The sequence below is a fragment of the Vigna radiata genome, unplaced genomic scaffold (genome assembly GCF_000741045.1).
Source record: "Vigna radiata var. radiata cultivar VC1973A unplaced genomic scaffold, Vradiata_ver6 scaffold_48, whole genome shotgun sequence".
NCBI classification, from domain to species: domain Eukaryota; kingdom Viridiplantae; phylum Streptophyta; class Magnoliopsida; order Fabales; family Fabaceae; genus Vigna; species Vigna radiata.
The window spans coordinates 78,250-105,178 of record NW_014542925.1 but is presented as its reverse complement, the minus strand read 5'-3'; the positions used below and the strand labels follow the sequence as shown (position 1 = coordinate 105,178).

Below are 26,929 nucleotides of genomic sequence, written 5' to 3'. Positions count from 1 at the left end.
ATCCTGGAATATATCGCCTAGACTATAAAATGATTAAACGCTCTGAACCATAGTCTAACATAAGATCTTCATAGATATATTTTGTTTAACATGTGTATTTGTTAAGGAAAAGATTGCTAAAACAATATCGTCTAGAGAGACTAAACTATCTAGCAACTCATGTTTTGAAGTTTAACAAACAATATTCAACAAAATATTGTTTATAGAATGTAACGTCTAACGATTGTATATGCTAAAAAATAATACTAAATGAAATTAGTGTTTACCAAATATAATTGTTTATCCAAGGTATTGAACGAGATAAACATTTATAATGAATATAGTGTTTTAACTAAAATCTGTCAAATAACAAACTGGCGTTTGACATAATTAAAACATCCAAGTAAATGCTAAGTTAAACATTAATGCTTAAGATGTAATATACAAATGTATTGAGCCATTAAATGTCTTAAAATATGAATCATTTGTAAAACGCTACCAAATGATATATGATTATCCTATATCTCAAATGTGTCTAATGCATTGACACAAGAAAGAACTAAATGTTACAAAACTCCTAACAAAGTGTCTAAACATTATAGCATATGAGCAAAAGATATAGCATCTGAACAAATGATAAAGTGTCTAAACATTAGTTTTGCTAAACGATGTAAAGTAGCTTGAACAATTGTATGAAACAAGCGTTTAAAGATTATATAATCTAAATCTAATATATCAAACGTTATGCTTTAAATGATGCTTTGTTTAAACAATGCTGACATGTACCAATGTGCTTTGAACACGCAATGCCTTTTATGATCATTAATGCATAAAAGATTTAATGATGTACAAAAAATTGTTTCCTTGCTAGTATGCTTTGCTCTCCTTGTCTATGCAGATAATGACAACACCAAACTTTATTCAGAAGCTTTGCACAAAAAACCAAAAGACGTTGAGAGATAGGAAGACATTCCTAGAATGTTTCCTCAAAGTTTGTTTGAAAGACCGTACAAGCTACTTATGAAAGAAAGTGTTAACAAAGCACTATCATTTTACAACGTAGACCTGAGTTTGACTAACTACTTGAAAGGGCTATGAAGTCTATCTGGAAGTCAACTTTATGTCTAACGAAGAAAGTTATATAAAGAGAACTCGCAAAAAAAAAAAAGAATATACGAGAAGAAGATATACAAGAGATCTATCATTACATACTTACTTTATTACTCTCAAAGTTCATATCATTTAAAGCCCTTCATTCTAAGAGAAAGAACTTTTACAAGTTCTCATATTTCATTGTATTCAATTTATCCTCTATATGAGAGTTACTTGAATTTGTACTTGTATTCAAAACACTTGTGTTTATAAATTCATAAGTGAATTAAAACACTTGTATTATTTAACTCAGTCGAGTTAAACAATTTAAACAAGTTGTTTAGGATTGATATTATGAATGGTTAAACTCAAACTAATGAGGTTGACTAGAAAAACTCAAGATGATTAATTATAGTTGTATACCAAGAGTGGGTTGTACTTATTGTAATCTTGTTAAAGATTAGTGAAACCCCTTAAGATGTTTTAAGAAAAACTAAATATAGCTAATGAATAGTATAAAAATACTTATGTTTTCCTACATTTCAATTATATTATAAAATATCCTTATGAAATAAATAAAATATAGGTTAAAAGTTCTTTTTGGTCCCAATTTTGGTTCAGAAAATTCGTTTTGGTCCCTAAGTTGAATTTGTGTTCAATTTCGTCCCAAAGAACGAATTTAATGTTCAATTTGGTCCTTTTCAGTAACTCCGTTAAAATTGTTAACGGCAACGTGTCCAGGTCTGCAACTGCTGAGTGAGGTGTCATTTCTTTGCTGACTGGGAGTCCTTTTCAGTTGGAATTAGGATTTTTTAAAAAATTTAGAAGGGCAAAGTGGGAAAAAAAGAAAGACTTTCTTCTTCTCTGTTCCATTTTTTGATTTATTTCGTTTCCTTTTGTGCTCGAGTGAAACAAAGGCGTCTATTTGGGTGTCATTGTATCACCCAACGTTGTGGGTTTTTCTCATAATTGGTTTGTTTTGGTTGAGAATTTTGTTGCGCTTAATTGACAATTTTAATGTTGAATATTGAGTCATGTGCAATGTTGTTGAATAACCGATCGTCCCTGTGCTTTTCTTTTCCGTAAATTTGGAAGAAGCCTCAATAGGGTAGGGTTTTTCATACTTTTTTGTGAGACGATTGTTTTGAAAAAATATGTTTTTTTTATCTGATTTTATGCTTTCGCCATACAGCCACAGTTTGATATTATGTTCATTTGCAGATTCTTGACTCTACTCGCGACTTTTGACGAAGGATGGCTTCGAGATTTTGGACCCAGGTTCTTAGGACATTCTTAATTATGTTTTTGATGCATTGAGTTGTGGAAAGTATGCGATATGAAAATGTGTTTTATTTACTGAATGGCAGGGTGGAAGTGATTCTGAGGAGGAGGAGAGCGATTATGATGAGGAGGTCGAAACGGCGGTTGGGGATTCTGCCAATCAAGCAGTGACAAGCAGGTACCTGCAGGACAATGCAAGGAAGAAGATGATGGACGGTGATCGACAGTTGAGGTTTGGGTAATGGTAGAAGAATTAGGGTTTCAGAGGAAGAAGAAAGTCTTTCTTTTTTTCTCACTTTGCCCTTCTAATTTTTTTTAAAAAATCCTAATTCCAACTAAAAAGGACTCCCAGTCAGCAAAGAAATGACACCTCACTTAGCAGTTGCAGAGCTGGACACGTTGCCGTTAACAATTTTAACGGAGTTACTGAAAAGGATCAAATTGAACATTAAATTCGTTCTTTGGGACGAAATTGAACACAAATTCAACTCATGGACCAAAACGAATTTTCCGAACCAAAATTGGAACCAAAAAGAGCTTTTAACCTAAAATATACATATTAAACAAACTAAAACTAAAATTATATACATTTAAATTAAAGCAATTTTTAAATTTAAATAATATTTTTCGTGTGTTAAAAGAGCATTTAAAAAAAATAAAAAATTAATCAATGACCGGACCACCAAAAAAGAAAAGAAAATAAAAAAAAATAAAGCAAGCTTCTAAACATGAAATAAAACCAAAAAAAAAAAAAAAAAACTTACTTTCAAACACAATTTCAAAATAATAAAAGAAAGTGCTTTAGAAAATTGAAACCAAACCACATTATCGTGGCCGCACCACGTGTTGATAGTAAATTTTAAAAATATACCCATTTACATAATTTCTTATGTAACTTATACCCACCTGGTAAAAAGTCAATCACTGTGTGCTGCTTTCTTTAGGTCAGGTCAGGGGCATGCATAAATACTCAAGTTTATTCTATCGTCTAATAATTTCGTGCCAATACGTAATCAAAAGCATAATAAGTTTTAAAGTCTGTATATCTTTCAATTACATATCCAATAAATTATATCTTTATATATAAATTCCTAAACAAAAACATCTACTTATATCTATTTCAAGTATTTAAAACAAAATTAACACTATAATCGATATTTCGTATACAATAGTGACATTATATCAAAACCAACTTAGTAGACACGAGAAATAAAACTGACACAAATTAAACCAGAACAATTGATTTATTACAATCCAATTTTAAAATAAATTATTCAGTACTCAACTGAAGATATTATCATCAAATACTTATTTAAGCCGAGATTAAAAGCATGTAACAATACCCATTATGCATAGAAATTTGCAAAGTAATACAAATAAGAAAATCGGTCAGATGTACACTCGTCAAAATAATCAGAACAAGTGAATGAAAACAATAGATTGAACAGGGTTTGGCATTTCACATGACAACAGATATATAGAGACATAAATTTTTAGCAGAGAGCATGATAGCCAAATTACAAATTTCTGGAGATAAAGAACCAATTTCCTTTGATAATGATAGTGAGAAGGTTAAGGCAGCAATCTGAAATCTGATATTAACCTTGAGGTTGAAGAGCATGGAAATATGGGAGCAAAGTCAGGTTTCACTAGCGCTCTATGGTAAGACAAACTGGATGTCAGCAAACAAAACATTACATGCAGGGAGGTAAAAAGTTGGATGAGAGCAATCTTCCACCAAATAGAGCAACAACGTAAAAAAAGCAATGGATCATAGTTGCTCAACGGATCATGATCTCCCAAACAAAGTGCCACAATCATAGAAAAAGGAACCCCTTTCCATCAGTGCCCCGTGAAGAAAACAAGAGTGGTATGCATATTTGAGTGCAATTGTGGGTAGCCATTTGCAGCTGAAAAGATTTTTTATGTTTTAAAAACCATGCATGTCCAATTAGCAACAAAAGAACCCAATGATGAATCCAAAAAGACCACATTAAGCCAAGAATCCTGCCAAAAGGTCAATAACATTAATAAAGCGCTGGCCAAAGCAGAAATCTAGCAAAGAAGAAAGTAGGTGTGCTAGACAAATATTCAATAATTTACCGGCTTTTGACTACTTTTACTCAAAGATCCTGAGACGGGATAGCCAAATGGGCATTCTACTTTTAAAACTTCCTTCTCCCAATGAGAAGAAGCAAAACTCCACATTTGGACCTCCATCTTGGTCTTTCCAAAACCCACCCATCCAACACCAACAAAACTTTCCAATACGTCTTAAACTGAATCAGGTAATCCAGCAGCAAATATGTCATACGCAACTCCCCATGCATTAAAGTCACAATTCACAAGATACCCAGCAGCAGCAATTATAGATAGCATAGAGCACAACATCGAATTTGACCGCAAGTCAAGTATGCATAAGATTTCACTAGACCAAAAGATCAGCATTTAGGAACATAAAGAGTTTGCAAAATGTGCTGAGTATTGCATATCAAAATACTGGTATCAATGATCCATCCAAACAACAATCCCAGAAGTCCAGAGCATTGTGAAGTGGGAATGAAAAAGAAAGTTGAAGCATTGACAGCGACCTCTTCAATTTTAAAGCTGTAAAATTTCACAATTACAACTTCATTAGAACCACAAACACAAAGGGCAGAAAGGAGAGATGAGAGATCATTACATGATGAATACCTCATTGAAAGACTAAATTATATCAACGAAAGCCTCCTGATCCCCGTCGCTCTCGCTCATACGGTCCTGCACGATCACGATGATATCGATCATTTCCAGAATCTCCATGACTACCGCCATCCCTGTTGCGGCCCCCTGAAGAACGATCTGCATTTCTATCTGGACCATAGTGACCACCACCACCACCACCGCTTCCACCATGTCTACTTTCCCTACCACCATACCTTCCGCCACCCCTGGACCCTTCACCAGGGCATTCCCTAGCAAAATGACCAGGTTTTCCACACTTAAAGCATTCACCACCGTTAGATCCTCGGCCCCCTCCACCTCCATAATCGCGGTTACGATCACGATCACGGCCACGCTCCCGGTAGCGATCACCATCATCTCTAGTTGATCCTTGTTGAGGCTGGGCTCTATCTACAGTAATAGTCCGCCCATCTAAATCCATCCCATTCATAGCATCAATAGCCTCTTCCATTGCTTTCTTTTCATCAAATGTGACAAATCCAAAACCACGTGAACGCCCAGAGAACTTGTCAACAACAACCTGTTTCAAATATATGATAAAAGAGAACATTAATAATTTCCAAAACAAAAATAATGCTTAAATTCGTAAACATACTACACATATTATTTTTGTTTTGTTCATTTTATTTGGTAATAAACAAGTACATCATGTCTTGTAATTTTACTCCTAGAACAAAGAAGAGAGGATAAATTCCAGATATCAGCAAAATGTACAGCATAAACCAATTTCCACGCAAACAAAAATTATGATACTGATAACAATAGTTTCAGCTAGATGAACTACAAGTACTATAGTTATAATATGATACTGGTCACCTTTGCCTCAACCAGCTTGCCAAACTTTTCAAATGTATCCTTTAATTTTCTATCAGATGTTGACCATGCAAGGCCACCAATGAAGCAGCGATACTCTTCCACATCAGACATTTTAAACTGCATAAATGCAGGAAGACAAGCATTAGTACATAATGTTTGGATTAACTATGCAAGACAAGCCATCCCATCATCTAACAAATAGCTGGAAGTACCGCTCCCTATTAATATAGGCAATTAATTTTCAATAATTTTAGGAATCAATGTTTGGTTATAAACCAAAAGACAGCATAATACTATGATTAAATATATTGCCCAACTTGTGACAATTAACATTACACTTCAACAGAAAAAAATTTAACTCAAAAAAAAAAAGTGAGTCTATTTCCTGGAAGAAAAATAATAAAATAGTTAGCCTATAAAGCAATATTGTGTATCTATGTACCAATGCTAAAGGATTAGGAAATGCTGAAAAAAAAACACTTCACCATAACACGTTTTAAGGGCACGGCTCTGTCACTCAGCCACTTACGAATCCTATTAAAAATTGAGGGTGAAAATTTTAGGTAAGAAATTTTCGTTCAAGTATTCTGTAGAGTGTAGCAAAAAGACAGATCACAACCTGGGCAAGGAAAACCTAACTACGAATAAAAGCACACAAAAATAGGCAAGATACAACAATGATTGCACAAAAATTAAAACATTAAGTCAAATTATTAAAATTCAACCTATATAGTACCTTACGCAAGCCGAAACCTTTACTAAAATTGTGGATTTTAGGGACCAGAATTCAGGCAAGCAAAACAACCCCGTAACTTCCAAAAATAAAATTGACTAAACTCATTATCATATACAGTTTCTAATTGTCGTTACTAAGCGAATTAGGAGAATTAGAAACCAGTTTGAATCAGAAACATATGAATTTGAATTGAGGGAGTGAAAGAAGAAGAAAATCAAGGTTAAATACAAAATTAGGCAAATAAAAGGGAGAAAAATACCGATGAGTGGAGAAGTAGTTCCGGGCAAACACGCAGAAGGAAAACCTAACCGAGCCGAAGCGGAAAATGAAGATGAAAGTTTGCGGAAAGACAAGTATTACATATATACAGCACTCACACACTCGTTACTAGGTTACCCTCGAAATATGACGTGTTTTTTATCTTTATTTTTCATTTTTTTAATACATATTCCTAATGTTATATTTTTTATAGGCCTTTAAAAGTATTTTTACTTCTTAAAACATCTACGAGTTTTTTTAATTTACTCACTGGTTTGTTTTTTTTTTCATTTCTATAAAATTTGTAATTTCTGTTCCTAATTTAACATTTTTTAAATTCTTATAAAATATTTGTCTTCAATTTTCATTCTCCAAAATGTTAAATTATTACTTTTAGTCTTTTATATTTATTTCAAGATAGATAAATAATAATTATTTTATACATCTTTTTATGCGTGGCATAGTATGATAGTAACGCTATCACAAGACCGTTATAATGCTTAATTAGCAAATAAATAGATAAATAGGTCATATAAATATTAAGATTCAAAAATAGTAATTTTCAATTTTCAAGCAATAAAAGAAAACTATAGGGATCAACATAAAATTTTACTAATTTTATAAAGATTAAAAACATGTTTATTTCTGTTTTATATTTTAAATTGATAAATAATATGTTTGAATTGAAAATAAGTATAGTTCATTAAAAATTTGTAAGATATTTTCGACAAAAGTAAATAAAAATTATCTTTAATGAATGTGATATTAAAAAACAAGATTTATCGCTTAAAAATATATTTCAAATGATGAAATATATAAATAAATGGGTAATTAGACAACATTTTTTTGACAATATTTGAACATCATCATATGTGTCATTATCTGATTGGTCCAAAATTACTCCACAATCAATAATAATAATCATAAACACCACCATGGACCATTCACACAATAACACGTAAATGATGTTCAAATATTGTCAAAAAAAATATTGTCTAAGTATCTTTATCCTAAATAAATATTAATTTGAAATTAATGAATAAAATTATAATTAACTAGTAAAAACACATGCATTATACATGTGTATTTATTTTTTAATATGATAAAAAATAATAAAATTGTTAAAATTAAAAACAAAATTAAATCGAAAAAAAAAAGTTAAATTTGAAGAGTCACTTATATAATAAAATTAGTAAAATAATCATTTTAATTTAAAAAACTTTTACTTTAAGGATAAAATTAAAAATCAAATATGAACAATAAAAAAAATCATTTTTACATATAGGTATAAATTCATATTTCTTGCCTTCCTCTTCTCTGAATCTGCTTATTCATTGTAGGTATATCTTTTTTATCTTCTTCAATATTGGTTACAGTCGTCGCTGCTCTCAGTTGGCTAGGGAAATTACTCCATGAGTGAGGGTTCTTCTTCTGCGTCTTTTGACAAAAGGGTTTTCTCACTAGAACCTCTCAATTGTTGGCTAAGGAAATTACTCTTATGAGTAAGGGTTCTTCTTTTGCGTTTTCTAACGAAAGGGTTTCCTCACCATAACTTCTCACTATCGTTCCTCCTTTAGTGGTTTCCTTGGAAGTCACCTTTGGGGCTCTCTAAGAGAAGAGGAAGAAGGTTGTGTCGCTTACGACATGAGTTGAGCCACCTGCTTCAACGGCCAAAAGGCACAACTGGTTTCCTCCCATTGAGGAGCTCAGGTACATCTGGATGTAAGGCACGGTGGCTTTCTATGCCTCTGAATTCTTCTAACAGTGGAGTGATGTACAATAAAGATTAGGAGAGAGTTATTGGCTCCTTAGAAATCAAAGATGAATATGAGTGGCATAATACTGCATAACTTTCTATTCAACACCTTCCAACCACAAGTGGAGGTCAAGAGACAATGTATCACATATTGACAAGTTCTACGCATACCACATGAAGTCTTATTAGAAGGTCAACATACCTACACTGATTTCAATGCATTTGACTTAAATGTTAAAGTCCAAATAGAACATACTCCTACATGCCCTACTTTTTTTATACAAAGTTTTGTGACAATGTTATAATAAACCTACCTTAAATTGTTGATGCAAGACAAAGTTATAAAATCATCAACATGACCACCTTTAAGAAGATGAGAATAATAAAGCAATTCTCTTAAGGATAAATATGAGAACACCTTCACCAAGAATCTTAATCACCCATCCATAGTTATTATCTCCCTAATGATTAAATCTCCATGTCTAGAGTTGAATTTGTTAGTTGTCTTATTCTAGTTTAGGTTCTAATATCATGTCCAATAATTATATACCTAAAAACATGCAATCAATCTATTATCATGCAATTAAGAATGAGAATAAAACAAAAGAGTAATGGAAAAGAAATATATTGAATAGTAGAAATAACAAATAGTTAAGATACATTATGTCTAATCCCCGTAAATAAGAAAGTTATTTACTTCTATACATTCTAAACACTAGAAAAGAATACTGACTATTGGCTTTAACCTCAAGAATTAGTCTCTGCTTTCTCTCCTTTTAGATCAAGTTCCATATCTCCAAAAGTATTTTTCCTAAATTTGTGACGTGTTGGAAGTCCCACATCGACTAGAGATAAGACCAATTTATAATATATAAGTGGGGTGTAGACCTCACCTTACAAGCCGGTTTTGTAGGGTTGAGTTAGGCNAAGTCCCACATCGACTAGAGATAAGACCAATTTATAATATATAAGTGGGGTGTAGACCTCACCTTACAAGCCGGTTTTGTAGGGTTGAGTTAGGCCTAAAACTCACTTTTAACATGGTATCAGAGCTATAGTTAGAGTTTATCCTAGCGATATTTGTTGGGCAGATTGTTCCACCCGCTATTGGACCGTTATCGGACCACCCATTAATATCTAGTTTCACGCTCGAGATGTATATACCTCGGCGTGAGGGAGGTATGTTGAAAGTCCCACATCGACTAGAGATAAGACCAATTTATAATATATATAAGTGGGGTGCAGACCTCACCTTACAAGCCGGCTTTTGTGGGGTTGAGTTAGGCCTAGAACCCACTTCTTACATGGTATCAAAGTCAGGTTAAAGCCTATCCTAGCGAGTTCTAAGTGGACATTTCTCTTTCTATTTCACCCGTTGTCGAGCCGCTATTGGACCACCCAATTTCTACTATCACACACGAGATGTCTATACCTCGGCGTGAAGGGGGTGTGTTGGAAGTCCCACATCGACTAGAGATAAGGCCAAATTATAATATATAAGTGAGGTGCAAACCTCACCTTACAAGCCGGTTTTGTGGGGTTGAGTTAGGCCTAAAACCCACTTCTAACATGACGTCTTTTATGTAAAGATTTATGTAACGTTAGGCAAATGGGCCAAATTGGACTAGGCCTCAAAATTTTAATTAATTTTGTACTTGAAGTATCCAACTTTATTGATAATTGATTTTGTGGGCATATTTTTTAATCTTCTCACTTATCTACAAAATTATAAAATAAATACTTGTCTTTTCCAAATTTTTCTATAAAATCTTAATTATTTAAATAGAAAATAATCAAAATACCAATAAAAGTTAAAAATAAACAAAATAAAAAACATGTTAATGACATTATAAAAATACCCAGACTTTAAACTTTTTCATGTCATCTTCAAAGATAAAAATTTTAATTAAGAAAAACTCAAGTTAACTTGTGAGACTACCAGAACAACACATGACTTCTTAATCAATCCTAATTATGCAACATAAAAGAATTTTAACTTGTAGCTCCAAAACATAAAAGAACATGACATGATTCTTCATATCACTTCAATCCTCAAAACAATATAAGTGATGATAATCAAACTATTGAATAAAAAATATCTCACAAAGAATTAGTGTTTCATTCTGCACACAAGTGTTTACTAATGATCCCTTATAATAAACATGTTATAAATCACTTCATCAACTTTTGCTCACCTAGTTTAAATAATTCAGACAATTGGTGAGATTAGGGCTGGACAAAAATTATTGATCTGTACTGTACTATAGTTAATTGTACTATATTATACTAAAAGAAATTGATCCACTTATACTAAAAGTTCAGTATACTATTTTATGGTTCAGTTTTTAAAAACTGAACTTATAACAGTTTTTATGGTTCACCTAGTTTAAATAATTCAGACAGCTGGTGAGATTAGGACTGGACAAAAATTACTGATTTGTATTGTACTATAGTTAATTGTACTATATTATACTAAAAGAAACTGATGCACTTCTACTAAAAGTTCAGTATACTATTTTATGGTTCAGTTTTTAAAAACTGAATTTATAACAGTTTCAGTTCAGTGAATTGTGAGAAGTGAATCTACTATTTCTTCTTCTCTAATTCCCAACTGTTTCGTCTTGCCAAAAAAAAATATTATTTAATAATAAAATATTAATAAAGAAACCATTCATGTAAAAAATTAATAATTAATTTTTTAAGACAAATTTTTTTATCACAAATTTTTATATTTTTTTATCAATAAACATATATTACTTTTATTAATATTCATGTTTTTTTTAGACAAACTGTTTTACTAAATATTTTTTTTATCAATAAACAATCAAATTTACCAAATATTAAAATACAACAGAAAAAGATAACTAAATAAAAAAAAACTTTCAAATAATTTATTTATTTGTTAGCAAATTCAACTCATGTTTAAAGATGTGTTTGAAAATACGATTCCATACTTTATCTTACTTAAATTACGTTACTGTTTTGTTTTACATTTTCTCAATTTTGTTCTGGTGCTTCATTCTTCTAATTTTACGTTGATCATCATTAAAATTTGAGAGACATTACAGTCGAACTATTTTATTCTATTATTTTCTGAATTGTTTAAATTACTTTTCTATTTATCTGTTGAGAATAAATTGCTGTAAATGTTACATAATTATATAAAATAGAATAAAAAATAGAAAATAGTTATTGAAAACTTTGGAAGAATAAAAATTGAAAAAAATTATTTTACAGGAATTAAAATAAATAAAAATGACATCTCTTGTAATAATTTAAAAGATATAAAAATTAATTAATTTGTTAGTAATAGAAAAATATTAAAAAACCAAAATAAAAAATTTACATGGGTTGAGAAGGGGTAAAAGAGTAAATAAAAAAAATGAGTGTCATCCAACAGGTAATTAGTACAATTCAGTTTAAAATTAGTATAGTTAGTAGTTCGGTTTAGTTTATATTGTACTTTAGTACAATTTAGTATAATTCAGTTCAGTCCAGTTTGATAAAACAAAAACCAGTTCAGTTCAATTTGTTTGAACTGTTTTATAGTTTAGTTCAGTTTAGACAAATTAGTTTCTAGTTCAGTACAGATTTTAGTAGTACAGTTCAGTTCTATTTGCCCACCCCTAGGTGAGATTGAAAGGTCTTTCATAGGTTGTATTGAGGTTTGACTAGAAGAAATATGGTTCTTTATGAATTCAAAAAAACCAATAAGTTCAAGAGAACAACTAAATGTAAGTAATTCTAAGGTATCCTTGTATTCTCTGTTAATAATGCTTCCAAAATATTCCATGCTTCCAAATCATAACTCAACTATTTTTCATCACATGATTGTTGACTTTTCTATCTATTTGTAATCCCTTGCTAGGGTGAGAGACAAGATATATTTTCTCAATAAACTAGAGGCAGAAGAATGAAACAATTATGCCAAAAAAGTTTAACAAAAGATTAACGTATGTCAAGATTGGCTATTTGGCCAAGTAGCTTAAACACAAAAATCCAAAACAATTTCTCTATCCTATCTAACCATTTATGTGTTTGTATTAACAAGAATCAGGAAAAAATCATTTTCATGGCAATAATTGCTTTTCTCACAATTTTCTGTATTCAAGCTTAATACAATGAAATATCCAACAATCTGGTCGTACTCTTAAACTGAACAATGAATGACTCAATGCAACCACACTAAACTTATCTCACAATCAATGTATGTCATAACTTATCCCAATTATATGCATAATTATGAGAGAAGAAAATAATGTTCAAACATATCCTTAATACAATTAACAATCCAAATATTCAATTCATATTATTTTGAATACATTATAAGAACACATTCATATCCAAATTAACAATTAAACAAGTTTAGACACAGATAAAAATACTACTAAAAAAGAAAGCAATAACGAAAAATAAAATTTACATCAAATATAAAAAGAAAAATAAAGTTAAAACTAAAAATGTCTTCATTAGATACCTAGTTAATTTTAACCGTGTTCCAAATCTCCAAGAATGTGATTAAGTGAGATAATCCATTTAATTGGTTCCTCTACAGCAAATGAATAAAAACAAACTTCATGTACTCATTTTGGAATTTCCCAATAGATAAAATATAATCTCATTATTTCAAATACACTAAATAACTTTTAGTAGATAACAACTCGATTGTATATAGCAACCAATTTAATTAAGAGGACTATAGAAAAATACAACTCACAAGAAAACCTTATCACAAAGTTTACCTTTATTTTTAATGTCTTAAAAAGATACATGTGTATGTATTTTTACAAAAGAATATCATAATTTCTTTCCGCTTTATATAATAATATCACTTTGAACTTTAAATGACTTGAATATCAAAAATATTTTTATTATCTTTTACTAAATTTGTTAAAGAATCCATAAATCAATGATAAAAAGTTAATCTACACATATTTATAAAGATGATTCATTTTTCTCGTACACTTTTTTTCTTTTTCTTTCAACTTCACCCTTTAAATAACCGTTATTTTAAATTTTATATAACCTATATTTATATATAAGTAAGATTATATTTTTCGCTTAGACCTTTTATAAATAAGATTCATTATAGAATCCATAAATCAATAAAAAGTTAATCTACGCATCCATATAAAGATGATTCGTTTTTTTTTTTACACTTTTTTTTTCAACTTCACCCAAATAACCGTTATTTTAAATTAATATAGCCTATATTTATATATAAATAAGATTATTTTTTTTTCCTACACATTTCATTTTCAATTTCACCCTTTATGTTATTTTAAATTAAAATAATCTATATCTATGTATAAACAAGATTTGTTTTTCTGGCATACACATTTTTTCCAATTTCACCCTTTACGTAACTGTTATTTTAAATTAAAATCATTACATTTCCATTTTTATCCTTACGTTATCTAAATTTAATTATTTTATAAATTAAAATAATTTTAACATTTTATTTTTTAATAACTTCTTTTTTTAATTCAAATAATTATTAATGATAAAAACTACTTAAAGAATGCAAATTATTTATTTTTGTAATTATTTATACTAAATTAATTTTATAGTTTAATAATTTTTAATAAAATAAAAAAAAGTAGACACATAGAATGTGTTTCCACTCGTTTTGATAAAAAAATATTATAATTTACAATTAGGAACCTTTAATATATATATATATATATATATATATATATGTGTGTGTGTGTGTGTATGTATGTATATGATGATGATGATTTATACTATAATAATACTAATTTTTAACTTGTGGTTTAGTACAAAGAAAGAAAGCTCTTACGTTGTTTTTCATTATAAATGGTGTGACATAGTCAAATGAAAAATATCTTTTAACTTTATTTAAGATGTTCCCATAACACTTAAAATAGTACGAAATTAATGTTGTGTTCACTTCAGCAGATAGCACAGCAGATAGCACTGTTCACACTTGTTTGTGAGCGAGGAAATGTGATTATTTTGTGTTCACTTCAAACGAATTGCGATGATTTGCGGGATGTGTCAATTTTTGATCACCTGCAAGAATGAAGAGATTTGGAGGAATTTATGGTACAATTTCATATTTACCCTTAAACTGTTATGCACGTGCTTCAGTAAAGATTATGAGTTGTTGAGCTTCATTGCCTGAAGCCTTACAGTAAAGATAGCCATATGAAGATGATGGTTGAAGATGAAGAGGACTTTGAAGCCGGAGAGGATGAATAACAGTGGGCTGAAATGAAATTTGTAGAAGGGTGTATTCGGTTCGCAAACATTGGTATTCAGTTCCTTTTGTGTTTGTGTTTGCATTTCACACTGGATTCGGTTACATCGTCTTCTTATTCGGTTCCCTTGGATAATTTCTTTCGAAGCTTGGTGGTGGAGGTTTAGGCGCCATGTTCGATGAAACTCTAGGCGCCATTTCCTGCAATCTCACTCACCACTATACCATCATCACCACCTAGACCAAGACTTCACTCACCCCCAACTCGTTCCAACACCCTCATTATTGCAGCGAGTCAAGTCCTTCAATCTCTCCTTCTGCAAACACGAACCCACACATGCAGAAACACAACACCTCCAACCCCAACACGCCCAACCTACAAATCCGGAACTAGTTCGGACACCCTCCTGTTGGAGTGCCTCACATCTCTCGATCTTTCTCTTAAGAATCAAGAACCCATAAATGCACAAACACAACACGTGCAACCTAAACCAGAACATGAACTGCCGGAACTGGTTTGGAGTCCCTCACTCTTGCACGACTACAGTCCATAAACTTGTCGCGTCTGTGTAGATCGAAGTCCATACATGGAGAGGATCCGAGTGATGGGTCGGGTAAGGCGGAGATGCAAAAATCAATGAGCGAGAGAAAGGGCTCGATAGAACGCGAAGCGAAAGAAGAAGTGAAGAGACGAAGACCACAAACGGCGAGGATTGAAGTGACGTCGTGTAGAGAAGAAGAAGAGGTGGACCGAAAGCTAATGATTTCATCAATAGGTTCAAGAAGCAGTTGAGGCTATAGAGGATTGACTCTCTTCTCCGTTAAAAAGCAGGTAGCTGATAGATAATCCTTGGAAGAAAGAAAACAGACATAGGCACGTCACTGAATATACATCGTCGTTTCACCACCTTTGTTGTTACTTTGTGCTATTATTATTAGTATAGTACTAGGTTGTATTAAGAAATCATAACTTGGTCAACATTGTGTCAAAGTTCTTGTTACGAGGTCTTTTTATTATTTTATATTTGCATGTGTAATATACTAATGTTAAAAAAATAATAAATATTTATTCTAAAGTGCACTTTGTTAAAGAAAGTTAGATGCTTATAGAATTATGAATATGATTTATTATATAGGAATATTACAACATGAATATTAATTAAAAGGTTTGGGCATTAAAAATATTACAAAAATATTATAATTAAAAATAAATTCATTTTATTAAAATAAATTTTTTACAATATTAAAATTAATTTTAATAATTATTAATTTTTTACTCTTTATAAACATTTTTACAATTAAATATAACATTAACAAATATCATTTTATATTACTTTAATACTACGGACATTTTGGTAATCTTTATTTTCTACCAATTAAACAATTTTTTAACTGTCACATCAATCAAATCCTACACCAATTTTCACAAACCTTACCTCTAAATCCATTCTCAATTTGCCACAAACCACTCAAATAAAACACAAAAGAATTACCCTCAAATCTTCTGGGATCTACTCAATCACTCTCCCCTAAATCATCTCTCACAGTCACTCCCAAGTGAGCACACCCTAAAAGAATACTATTCAATTCGGAATTTTCAAATGCCATGTGGAGAAATTCCAATAGAAAACTCGAAAAATAAAAATTCACTTCGCAACAAAAACCAAATTCACAAACTTAACAATAAAAAACAAATTAATCAAATATTAAACCTTACACTAATTGATACAAATATTAATTTAAGGATATGTACATTAGCCACGTGGAAATTCTCATTGATAGATTTTGTAGTTAGGAAAGCTTAAACATACAAATTTTTTTACAAGAATAAGAAAAAATATATTTATAATTTGAAAGGGATGAAAAGCATATTTTTTCTTCTTTATATAATATACTGAAATGAGCAAAAAAAAAAGTGTAATTTTTGTTAACCAAGAACAGTTTAATTTGTTTATACTGTTTTTGGTAAAAAAAAAAAGAATCGAAAATCTCATACCAAAAAGAAGAAAAAAGAAAAGGGCTGCGAGGGTTTAGGGCTGGGTTTAGTAGTTTCACTTTCTTTCTGTGATTTGGTCTCAGTTCTTCAATTTCCTTCCCTTTCAAACTCCGTTTTGCTTCCATAGAGAAAAGGAAACCATGTGGTATTTGTGCGTTTTCTACCACCGGTTGTTGGATTACAGAAAACCCGAAGTGGAATCTCTGGCACAACTCTTTGGAGCCATTGAGGACCTCCAGAACGACGACGTTCCCTTCCAACTGCAATGGAAGCTCCCTCCTCACTACCACACCGATTCCCCTTTCCATTTCGTAAATCTCCCTTCCGAACAACTTGCTCATGACATTGCCAAAAGAAGTCAGTTATTGCCGTTGAATGATTTTCTGTTTTTGTTTTATGAGTCTGTTTGAAGTTTCGATTTTTAATCCTTTTCTTTTGGGTGGAGATTATGCAGGTATACTTGTGAAGGGAATGTATGAGCTTTGGGGGGAAGGGAGTAGCTACGATGAGTTGAAAGAGTCTGTCTTGAATTACCCTGATGAGAGGAAGTTGCCGTACTTGGATTCTGATAGCACTTTCAAGATTACTGTTGATAGCTTCGGGAAGGTCATTAGCCTGGAGGAGCAAAATGAACTCATTCAAGGGCTCTCTTATATCCCTTTCAAGGTGCGTGGGCTGTTCTTTTAATCTGATCGGTGTGAAATGTTTTATCAGCCTATTTCTCAGCTTTGGTTGGGCTATGTAGGTTCGGAAAGTATTGGGAAATTTGAGATGTTATCTTGAACGTGGGAAGCTGTTGACTTTGTGCTTGCTCTTGATTCAAGACATCTTTTAAGTGTTTTGTTAGGTAGATTGATTGTAAATAATCTCTTGAAATTCTATTTGTGTATTTGATTTTCACTGCCAATTTATTGGAATGTTGTCTGATGTGGTTAAGTAAGATGGAAACTTCATTGTAGGTTCTGTGAAGGGTTTTCGGATTTTATGTCACAGTTCCCCTTTGATTGGGTTGATGTGTTTTAGTATCAACTACATTTTGAACAAGAAGTACCAATTTTATTTTATTTTTATGTTATAATTCATCAAGCGCTTTGAACTTTTCTAATGCATTTAGTATTATTCTACCTTTTCATTCGGGCCTCTTGTTTTCCCCCCTTGTTTTAATTGAGCTGACCAGAGTCCATTTTTCTTTTAGTTTAAGAGGTCAGATGGGCTATGATCTATGAAAATTCTCATTATTTATTGAACTTGTATTATTTTGCAAGAGTTTATACCCATCATTGGTTATCCATTACTGTTTGCAGGGGCGTGTAAAGTTGAGAAACCCAGATCACAACTTCTGGCTTATAGAAGTAGATAACTATGGAGGTAATAATGGTCTTCCTCCAATTGTACAAAAGAGAATCTTCTTTGGTCGTGAAGTGGGTGGGGCTGATAGGAAGCTTATACCCACCTATCAGTTGAAAAGCCGTAATTATCTTGGGCCAACAGCCATGGATGCTGAAATGGCTTTTCTAATGGCCAATCAAGCACTGGCTACTTCTGGGAAGCTTGTTTATGACCCTTTTGTTGGAACTGGAAGTATTCTTGTTGCAGCAGCTCATTTTGGAGCAATGACCATGGTCAGCTTCTTCCTTCCTCTTCTGGGTGATCTTTTTTGCTACTTATCCTATTTTGCATTCTTTTTACGGCTGATTACTTCCAGGCAAGTTCTTGCCTTTAACAAGTACTGTTCTAAATTTTTTAGGGGGCTGACATTGACATTAGGGTAGTCCGTGATGGACGAGGTCCTAACTGTAATGTTTGGAGTAATTTTAAGCAGGTAAATGTGCAAACAACACTATCATTAGTTGTTATAATAATTATTCATGAAACATAGTATTTTTGTTGTTAGAATTTAGCACCTGAATTATCTATGTTAGGCATACTTTATATTTTGTATTTCAATGTGATGGACTTATTAGGTTGCACATTTTGCAGTATGGATTACCTATGCCTGTTGGTCTTCTAAGGGCGGATAACAACCTTCCTCCTTGGCGTCCAACGTTGAAAGAGGTGATTATTTGAAAAGAAAAAAATCTTGACCTTATACTTTTGTTCTTAATTATTTATCTGTTTTTTGTTGTCATTGAGAACATCCCACTTGTTGTATGTCTTGACTCATGATTTTCCAATATCAGCAATTTATTGGTGTTTCTGCTGTCTAACTAAAATAAAGAATAAAATATTATTTATTTGGGCTTTCTTACTTTATTTTCAGAAATTGTGCTGTTGGCTCTGGTCTGGCTTTCTGTTATTTTTACTAAATTATGCAAGTGATAGATTGGTATTACTGATGATTTCAATAATGGTGCCCATATGTTTAGCAATAGACTTAATCCTGAATTGGGTTTCCCACCAATCCCAATCATTTTTTCAAATACCTTGCTCTCTGTAAGCCTGCTAGATCTCTTTAGGTTTAGCATTGGATTATTCAGTCTTGTTTAAAACGACTGTTGAGCAACAGCCAAGCTTTGTCCTTATCCAATTATGGGCAATTCATACAAGATTTCCCTGAGATCAGAATGCAATCTACCAAGTCTTTTTACTTGACGGATATCCTCTTCCGAAAGATTTGAATGAAGAGAACCTTAGAGTAAGGTGAATAGTAATATCCGGATTAGATGCAATTGGGTATTAGGTAAAATTATAGAAATAAGTTGGCTGTCAAGTTGTGCCACAAGTTGATTTGTACTTGATTTGGCAAGATAACTGGGGTATTATCTCTAATTATGTTTGAAAGTAAAAAATAAATGTTGGTCGTAATTTTTATTTTTAAGAAAATTGTTGATATCTTTTCTATTTGTTAGGTATTTGATGCCATAATATGTGATCCTCCTTACGGAGTACGAGCTGGGGGACGCAAATCTGGTGGTCGGAAGCTGCTAAAGGGGGCTGTGAAACCCTACACAGTTCCGGATGACAAAAGGACAGATCACATACCATCAACTGCACCATACAGTTTAGTTGAGTGCGTGCATGATTTGCTTGATCTTGCAGCCAAGATGCTTGTAATGGGTGGAAGGCTTGTGTTTTTCTATCCTGTGTTGAGAGAAGATGATTTTGCTGAAAGCCATTTCCCAGAACATCCATGTTTTAAGTTGATATCTTCGTCAGAGCAGATCCTTAGTTCACGTTATAGCAGGGTATTACTGACAATGGTGAAGACAGGTCCTTACACAGAGGAAATAGCTGAGGTGGCTAGGATAAAGCATATGGAGTTTAAGGAGAACCATGTAAAGTGGTTGGAAGATGGTAATCTTCATTCTGCAGTTTTCAGTCCAGCTGATGGTCAGTTAACAGAGGCTGGTGATCCCAAGCTTATTAAGGATCCAAAGCCTAAATACAGAGGAAAGTATGTTTAGTGTTAATCGGTTAGATGGTCTTGTTCCTCACCATTACAAGAGACGTTAGACAGCACTGTATTTCATTGTATGGAAGCCAATGTACCCTTTTTAGATTCAAATAGTGAGTTTTTCTGATATATATATTTTTTTATATTATTCATAGACATCTTTTTCTACCACTTTATTCAATTTGATGAAAGTTAGAACTAGAGCTGTCAATTTAATTTTAAGTCCTAAGGTTGACCTTGGCTTTTTTTTATATTTGGCCTATTTTTCTTGACCCACATTTTAGGGGGTTTTTCTAAGGCTTAATTACCTTTTTAGTTCCCAAGTTAGGGATTGAATTTCCGTTTGATACCCGCTTGAAAAAGTGATTTAATTTGGTCTCAAGGTTACTGATTTTGCTTTTAATAGATCCTCTCCGTTAAATAAGCTGTGACGGCGTTAAATATTAAGTGATATGTCACTGAAATATGTGTCGTGGCAATGAGATAGACAACATTCTTCAACGTGGCAGAAAAAAATAGATTAAATGTTTTATAATTAATGAAAAATTAAAAATTAGGGTTTTTAATGAGGATTTTTCATTTGGAATTGAGAAACTTCAGAAACATTAATCCCACCAGCTCTCTCTCTCGGGCCTCAACATCATCCTCAACCCTCACACGCTTAAGCATTTCGCCGCCGCAAAGCTCTCCCTCGCCAGATCCTTCGCTCCCCACACCGATTCTCTCCAAAGACCTCCCCATTAACAAATTCAACCACACCTGGGCGCGGATCTACCTATCCCACAAAGCACTCCATCATTCCCCCAACCCCAAACTGCCCCTCATCGTCTTCTACCATGGCGGAGGCTTCACGACTTCTGCGTCATAATGGCCCACACCACGCAATTCGTCGTGGTTTCGGTCGACTACCGCCTCGCCCCGGAACACCGCCTCCCCACCGCCTACGAAGACTCTGTGGAGGCGTTGCTGCTGATTCAGTGGGAATATGAAAGTAGGGCCATGCTGAAATTTGTGACAAAGCACAAAAAAAAAAAATAAAAAAAATTATAACACAAAAGGGGGGAGACAAAAAACGTTTACAGTTTTTGAAGACAGATAAATCATACCAAGATATTATTGGGTGCTCTTGGGGGTAGAGCTTGCTGTAGCAAAATTTGCTTTCTTGATGAATTATCCACGTTGGGTTGAACTGGAAATACGGAGAAGAGAGAAACCAAGTAAGGCACCAAAAAAAAAAAAAGAGGGAAGTAAAAAAAGCCAGAAGAAGAATAGGCATTATTAGCTTCAAAATTGAAAGTACAATTTTTCTCTGAATTTGTTTACTGCTGCCTCTGGAGATAAGATTTTGGATGAGATTAGGTCAAATTTATTTCCTTTTTTCTTTTCTATATTTAAAAATATTTTTATACATGTCATTGGTAAAAAAATAAAATGCTTTTGCCACGCAGATAAGTGAGTTGACAAATCACTTAACATTTAACACCGTTCCAAGCTACTTAACGGAATGGACTTATTAAAAACAAAATCAATAACTTGGGGATCAAATTACATCACTTTTTCAAGCGAATATCAAACGGAAATTCAGCCCCCAACTTGGGAACTAAAAAGGTAATTAAGCCTTTTTCTAAAGCTCTTAATTCCCAAAAGCTCCGTCAAATGGGCTGTGAATGAATTAGGGTCGGGTTAATCCCCTACCCCTAAAAACAATGAAACTATTCCCATTCTCTTCTGAACAATCACTGTGGCCCCAACAAACCCCACATCGACACCACCACTGCCATCAACCCTAACACCCTGCCAACAGCTTGCTGCCTCGCTTGGTATGTTCTGCGGCGACGTCTTCCCCTTGCCTGCATCGTGCACCATCAGATCGTGGACTTAGCATCGCTGTGGGGTGACTCGTTGCAGCTCTACCGCACAATTGGCATCTTCCTTGTGGTGGTGATTGTGCTCTTGGGGTATGAGCTCGTCGCGTATTTCAAGGGGTGGTATTTCAGGCGCCCCGATCCCAATGACGTCTTGGGCATGCTGGCCATCGTTTATGCTGTGTGGGTCGACGTCCGCGCTCGGTACCTGTTGCTGCTGTTGCAGAGCCTGGCGAATTTGTGCACTGTTTTGTTCATCGTGCAGACGGAGGACAAGGTCGTACATCATTCTAGATCAAGTTTTTACAATCTTTAACCACACTTTATATTTCTTTCTCGTACATCATTCTTCCTTTATGTTTATGTATATTCTTTGGTTTCTTATTTATTTTCACTTTAATATTGTGTTACGTTTGTGGAATGAAAGCTTGAATGAAGAAAAGGGGTAAGTTCATAAACGAATACTGAAACCGAGAACTGAGGTGAAGCAAACTAGGACTATTATTATATGACAATTAAGTCCTCTTGTTGTTGTCATATGTCAATTGTTGAAGTATGTTTTGGATGATTTGCTCTCTTGAATAAACTTTTTATGCTTATTGTTGCGATTGGTGTAAATTCAACCTTTATGTTTGTTGTGTTTCCTCTTCCTTAAGACAGGTTTTTGTAAGCTTGCAATCGGTTGTTTTATTTGGTGGAAAGATGTGTTTGTAAGGATCTTGCTATTAGAATATGAATGTGACATTTGATATTAGAAAATGTCTATGATACTTAGGTAAATTTTGTAGTAAAAATACTGACCGAAACTCAAACTGCAATTTCCGAGGCACGTAGATCCACTGTCCTTAAGAACTTATCCGCAATGTATTGCGTACGTCCCCTAAGATACAACAGGAACTTCTTGAAAATATTTGAGGATCACAAAACTAGCAAGAAACTCTGATAGAGTTTATACCCAGGATAATTTTTAGAAGAGGAAGAGAGAATGAAACTAAGAAGAGTGGAGAATAAGAAAGACTGAACTTAGTCTTTTGGAATAGGGGAAGAGCTCTCTATTTATAGAGCTAGGAAAGAATAAAATAAATAAAAGAAATTAAAACCAATCAATGATTTTAATGTTGCAAAATTAATTGACATTGAAAAATTTGAATGTTGGCATACTACCGTTGAACAACATTTTTTTTTGCAATAATTTAACATTATTACAACAATCCCCCACTTATTGCAAAAGAAAATTGAGAGAAAAGAAAATAAACTTTTATCCTGGGTCTCATAAGATGTAATGCATCAAAGCTGCTATAGCAAGCTATATGAACCACTCTTAGACTGAGATATATAACACATAATGTAGTTGATATAGCTAGCTATATCAACCAAAGACACTTGACGTGTATTAGAGGTTTATCAATCCCAATACACCCCACAATCCTTGCTGTTATCGTTGTGTTGCACTTACTAGGCCATGCATGTGCTCGGTATTCATGAGTGCTCTAGAGATCATGTCAATATTCATGCAAGCAGCCCCACTTGACACTCATATAGGTGATTTCATTAAGTGTATGGTGCAAATCATACACCACCCATAAGGGATATGAAAATCATTAAAAACTTCATTTAAGCTAAAATTCTATCTCCACATAGAATTTTAATGAAAAAGTTTAACCTCTCAATAATGCAGTCTCTAGCACTTTCACACGCACCATAGGAAGGGACATAATTGATTAAAACCAATTTAGTGTTATCAAAACTAACAAGTGACTTGTTTTTACCCATATGAACCTTATTCATGGGATCTCCAATCACAAAGGTTGGGTTACCATCACTTGTTTGTTTGCAAGTGGCTTAAGTCCCATTCCCCTTGATGTTTCTAAGATTATGCTAGATTCCGTTCTGACTTCACATAGTCAATGGAAATAGTTCCACTCTTTAGCAGTTGCTTCAACAAATTGTGTCTCAATTGTATATGTCTATTCTTTCCATTGTAATTCTTGTTTTTAGCTATAACTATTGTTGATTGGCAATCACAGTGTATCCATACCGATGTGGTTGGTTTCATTCCTAATAAAATGTTCTCTAAAAAGTTTTTCAACCACTTAGCCTTATTACCAGCCATCTCAAGAGCAACAAACTCAAATTCCATTGTTGATCTTGCAATAATTGTTTTCCTGACTGATCTCCATGTAATTACACCACCCCTAGTGTGAATGCATAACCACTAGTGGATTTTGTCTCACCTGAATCAGAGATCCAGTCAGCATCACTGTACCCTTCTAGTATAGCGGGAAATCCACTATATTCAATGGCATAATCCATTGAACCTCTTAAGTATCTCATAAGCTTGGAAAGTGCATCCCAATGTTCTTTGAGTGTACGTACTCAGTCTACCTACTACATAAGCAATATCAGGTCTAAAAAAGCTCATCAAGTGTAGTAAGCTCCCAATTATCTGGGCATACTGAGGCTGAGATAATGATTCTCCATTATTTTTCATTAATTTAGAGTTAGCATCATAAGGGGTACTCATAGGTTTCAAATCATAATACTCAAACTTCTTAAGTAAGAAGTTTCTCAATATATTGTTCTTGGGATAAAATTATACTATCTCCATTCCTTATGATTTTAACACCTAAAATTACATTAAGTCCACCCATGTGTTTCATTTCAAAGTTTAATCGTAGAAACAATTTAGTTCTAACAACAATCATTCCCATTATCTACCTAACACTATTCATTCATCATTCATCATTATCTAAAGTCTTATTCAAAATTACAATGTGCTCAATGGTTCCACTCAAACAATAAATGACAAATAATAAATATAATTCAATATTAATTTATTATTTTGAATTAATCATGTCATTACTTCCCTTTAAAATCTCATTCCTTCCCTTTTAAACCAAATTAACTTCTAGATCCAACTCGATACTAGATCTCTAGGCCCAATAGGTTTAACTTGTAGTAGCCCAAAGTCCTCAAAACAAGTCGCCGATGGCCATCGTGAACGCTCACCGCCGTAAGGAGAGGAACTACCCTATGCTAATCAATGCAGACCCCAAAAACACACTAGGAATCAACAGGAAATAATTTACCCCAATCGCAAATGAAAAGGCATAAAGAAAAAACCCAAAATGATCAAGAACAAAAGAGATTCCCAAAAACAGAACATACTTCCACTCTCCAATTTAAACCCCAAAATCAGAGGACAATAAAACCCTAAATCGAAGAAACAAGAATAGAAAGCCCAATTTTTGAATCAAAAACAATTCCCCAATTCGAACCCTAGAGAAGAACAAAATCCCAACCCAAAGTCGAACAAAGGTTCATAATTCGTGAGCCAAATGCGAGAGTCGCCACCCTGCCAGATCGCGGCACCGCAAGCCACTATGACCTTCACCGACATTGTCTTCTCACATAGTTGCCTCACGAACACCGCCAGCCACCAGAGACGACAAAACCTCCGTCTGCACCGCGCCTCTATAGCTCCGTCGTCTTCGCCGCCACGAGTCTTCTACCTTTACCCGTGACAAGTATCACACCCTGAGTTGGGTTGTCTGCGAGAAAGAAAAACCCTAGTTACCGCGAGAGAAGAAAAGATTGGGGAAAGATTCTGATTAGGAATCAAATTTAGGATTTCCTTCTAGTATTCCTTTAGGATTTAGAATTAATTATAAAATTTAATATAAGAAACCCCTGCTAATATTTGTAACACCTTGAAAAATAATGTATTAGTGGAATACACGTGGCAGCATATGATAGGTAGAGCATTTTGGTAAAGTAAAAATACCATAGCATTCTAGAACTAGGTCATTTTCTAAAACANCCACCATCTTCTTCTTCTACTTTTCCTCCATTGCCTTACCTTTCAAACACCACTACTCAAATTCTAACCGTTTGAATTTCAAATTGAAGATACCCAAGCTTTTAGGACTGCAAGAGGAGCATTTCCCACCGATTGAATCTCCGTTTCGTCCAACCGGTAAGAAAGCCCTCTTTTCCCCTTTGCCCTAGGGTTTAAAGCATGAAATTTTTTATTTCATGCAACCCATTTCGTTTTCTTCCATAATCTAGTTTCTAATTGGGTCTAAAATTCATTCTCCATCATCAATTGATGATTTATAGGTGATTCTCACGTTTTGGGGTTTCAAGCAGGTGGTTTAGGGTCCTTTCTTGAGTTGACTGTCCACACTAGAGGTAAGGGGAGCTAGTTCTTCTTTTCATTTTAGTGGTATGCCTTGAATGCATGATAATTTTGATGTTGTATGTTGTTGGAGGCATGAAATTGGTTATATTGACTTGAAATGCATGAATGGAAATGTGTATGTTGTGTGAATTTGATGATTGATGATTATGAACTGTTTGGGACGTTTTTGAATGATGAATTATGCATGTTGGAACTGTTTTGGTGTGGAAATTTGTTGTGGCATTATTTGGAAGGGAATCAAAGATCTTAGGGTCACTTTTTAGCCATTTTAGAGGAAGTGAGGTAGTGATTTTGAGTAATTGGGGTTTGTCACGTTTTTGGACTGTTGGGACAGCTTCATGCAATGTATTGTGACTTGTTTGAGTCACTAAATTGGTCAAAATAGGTACCAAATGGTAAGATTGGGTTTTGGGTCCCTAAGTTGAGAAATTGAGTGTTTTAGAGTTGAAATGAAGCTTAAATCACTTTAGAAATGTGTTAGTAATGTTTAGAATCACTTAGATAAGTTTAATTATGTCTAAAACAAAGATTAGGAGTGTTAGAAGTTGGCAAAAGTGGTTGAAAATGGTCTCAGCGAGTTCTGTTGAGTTCTGCATAATTCTGCAGAGTTT

General features: G+C 33.3%; 2 protein-coding genes across 3 annotated transcripts; one reads left to right on the top strand and one right to left on the bottom strand.

The window, feature by feature from the left end:
- Positions 1 to 4,326: 4,326 nt before the first annotated feature.
- LOC106752884 (glycine-rich RNA-binding protein RZ1A) lies at positions 4,327 to 7,020 on the bottom strand. Of its 2 annotated transcripts, XM_022777277.1 has the most exons (5): positions 6,888 to 6,952; positions 6,378 to 6,426; positions 5,893 to 6,009; positions 5,047 to 5,596; positions 4,327 to 4,959 (listed from the first exon to the last, which is right to left on the bottom strand). In XM_022777277.1, exons 2-4 carry the CDS (start codon positions 6,378 to 6,380, stop codon positions 5,069 to 5,071), a joined length of 648 nt encoding a protein of 215 aa, XP_022632998.1. In that variant the 5' UTR covers positions 6,381 to 6,426; positions 6,888 to 6,952; the 3' UTR covers positions 4,327 to 4,959; positions 5,047 to 5,068. The 2 variants fall into 2 exon arrangements, with proteins under 2 accessions (XP_022632998.1, XP_014490152.1); XM_014634666.2 differs by lacking the exon at positions 6,378 to 6,426 and having other exon boundaries at positions 6,888 to 7,020.
- A 9,844-nt stretch (positions 7,021 to 16,864) lies between these two features.
- LOC106752841 (tRNA (guanine(10)-N2)-methyltransferase homolog) lies at positions 16,865 to 20,420 on the top strand. The gene is made up of 6 exons (XM_014634614.2): positions 16,865 to 17,215; positions 17,313 to 17,524; positions 18,163 to 18,480; positions 18,606 to 18,680; positions 18,839 to 18,913; positions 19,708 to 20,420. The coding sequence occupies exons 1-6, from the start codon at positions 16,999 to 17,001 to the stop codon at positions 20,260 to 20,262; spliced, it is 1,452 nt and encodes a 483-aa protein (XP_014490100.1). The 5' UTR covers positions 16,865 to 16,998; the 3' UTR covers positions 20,263 to 20,420.
- Positions 20,421 to 26,929: the final 6,509 nt, after the last annotated feature.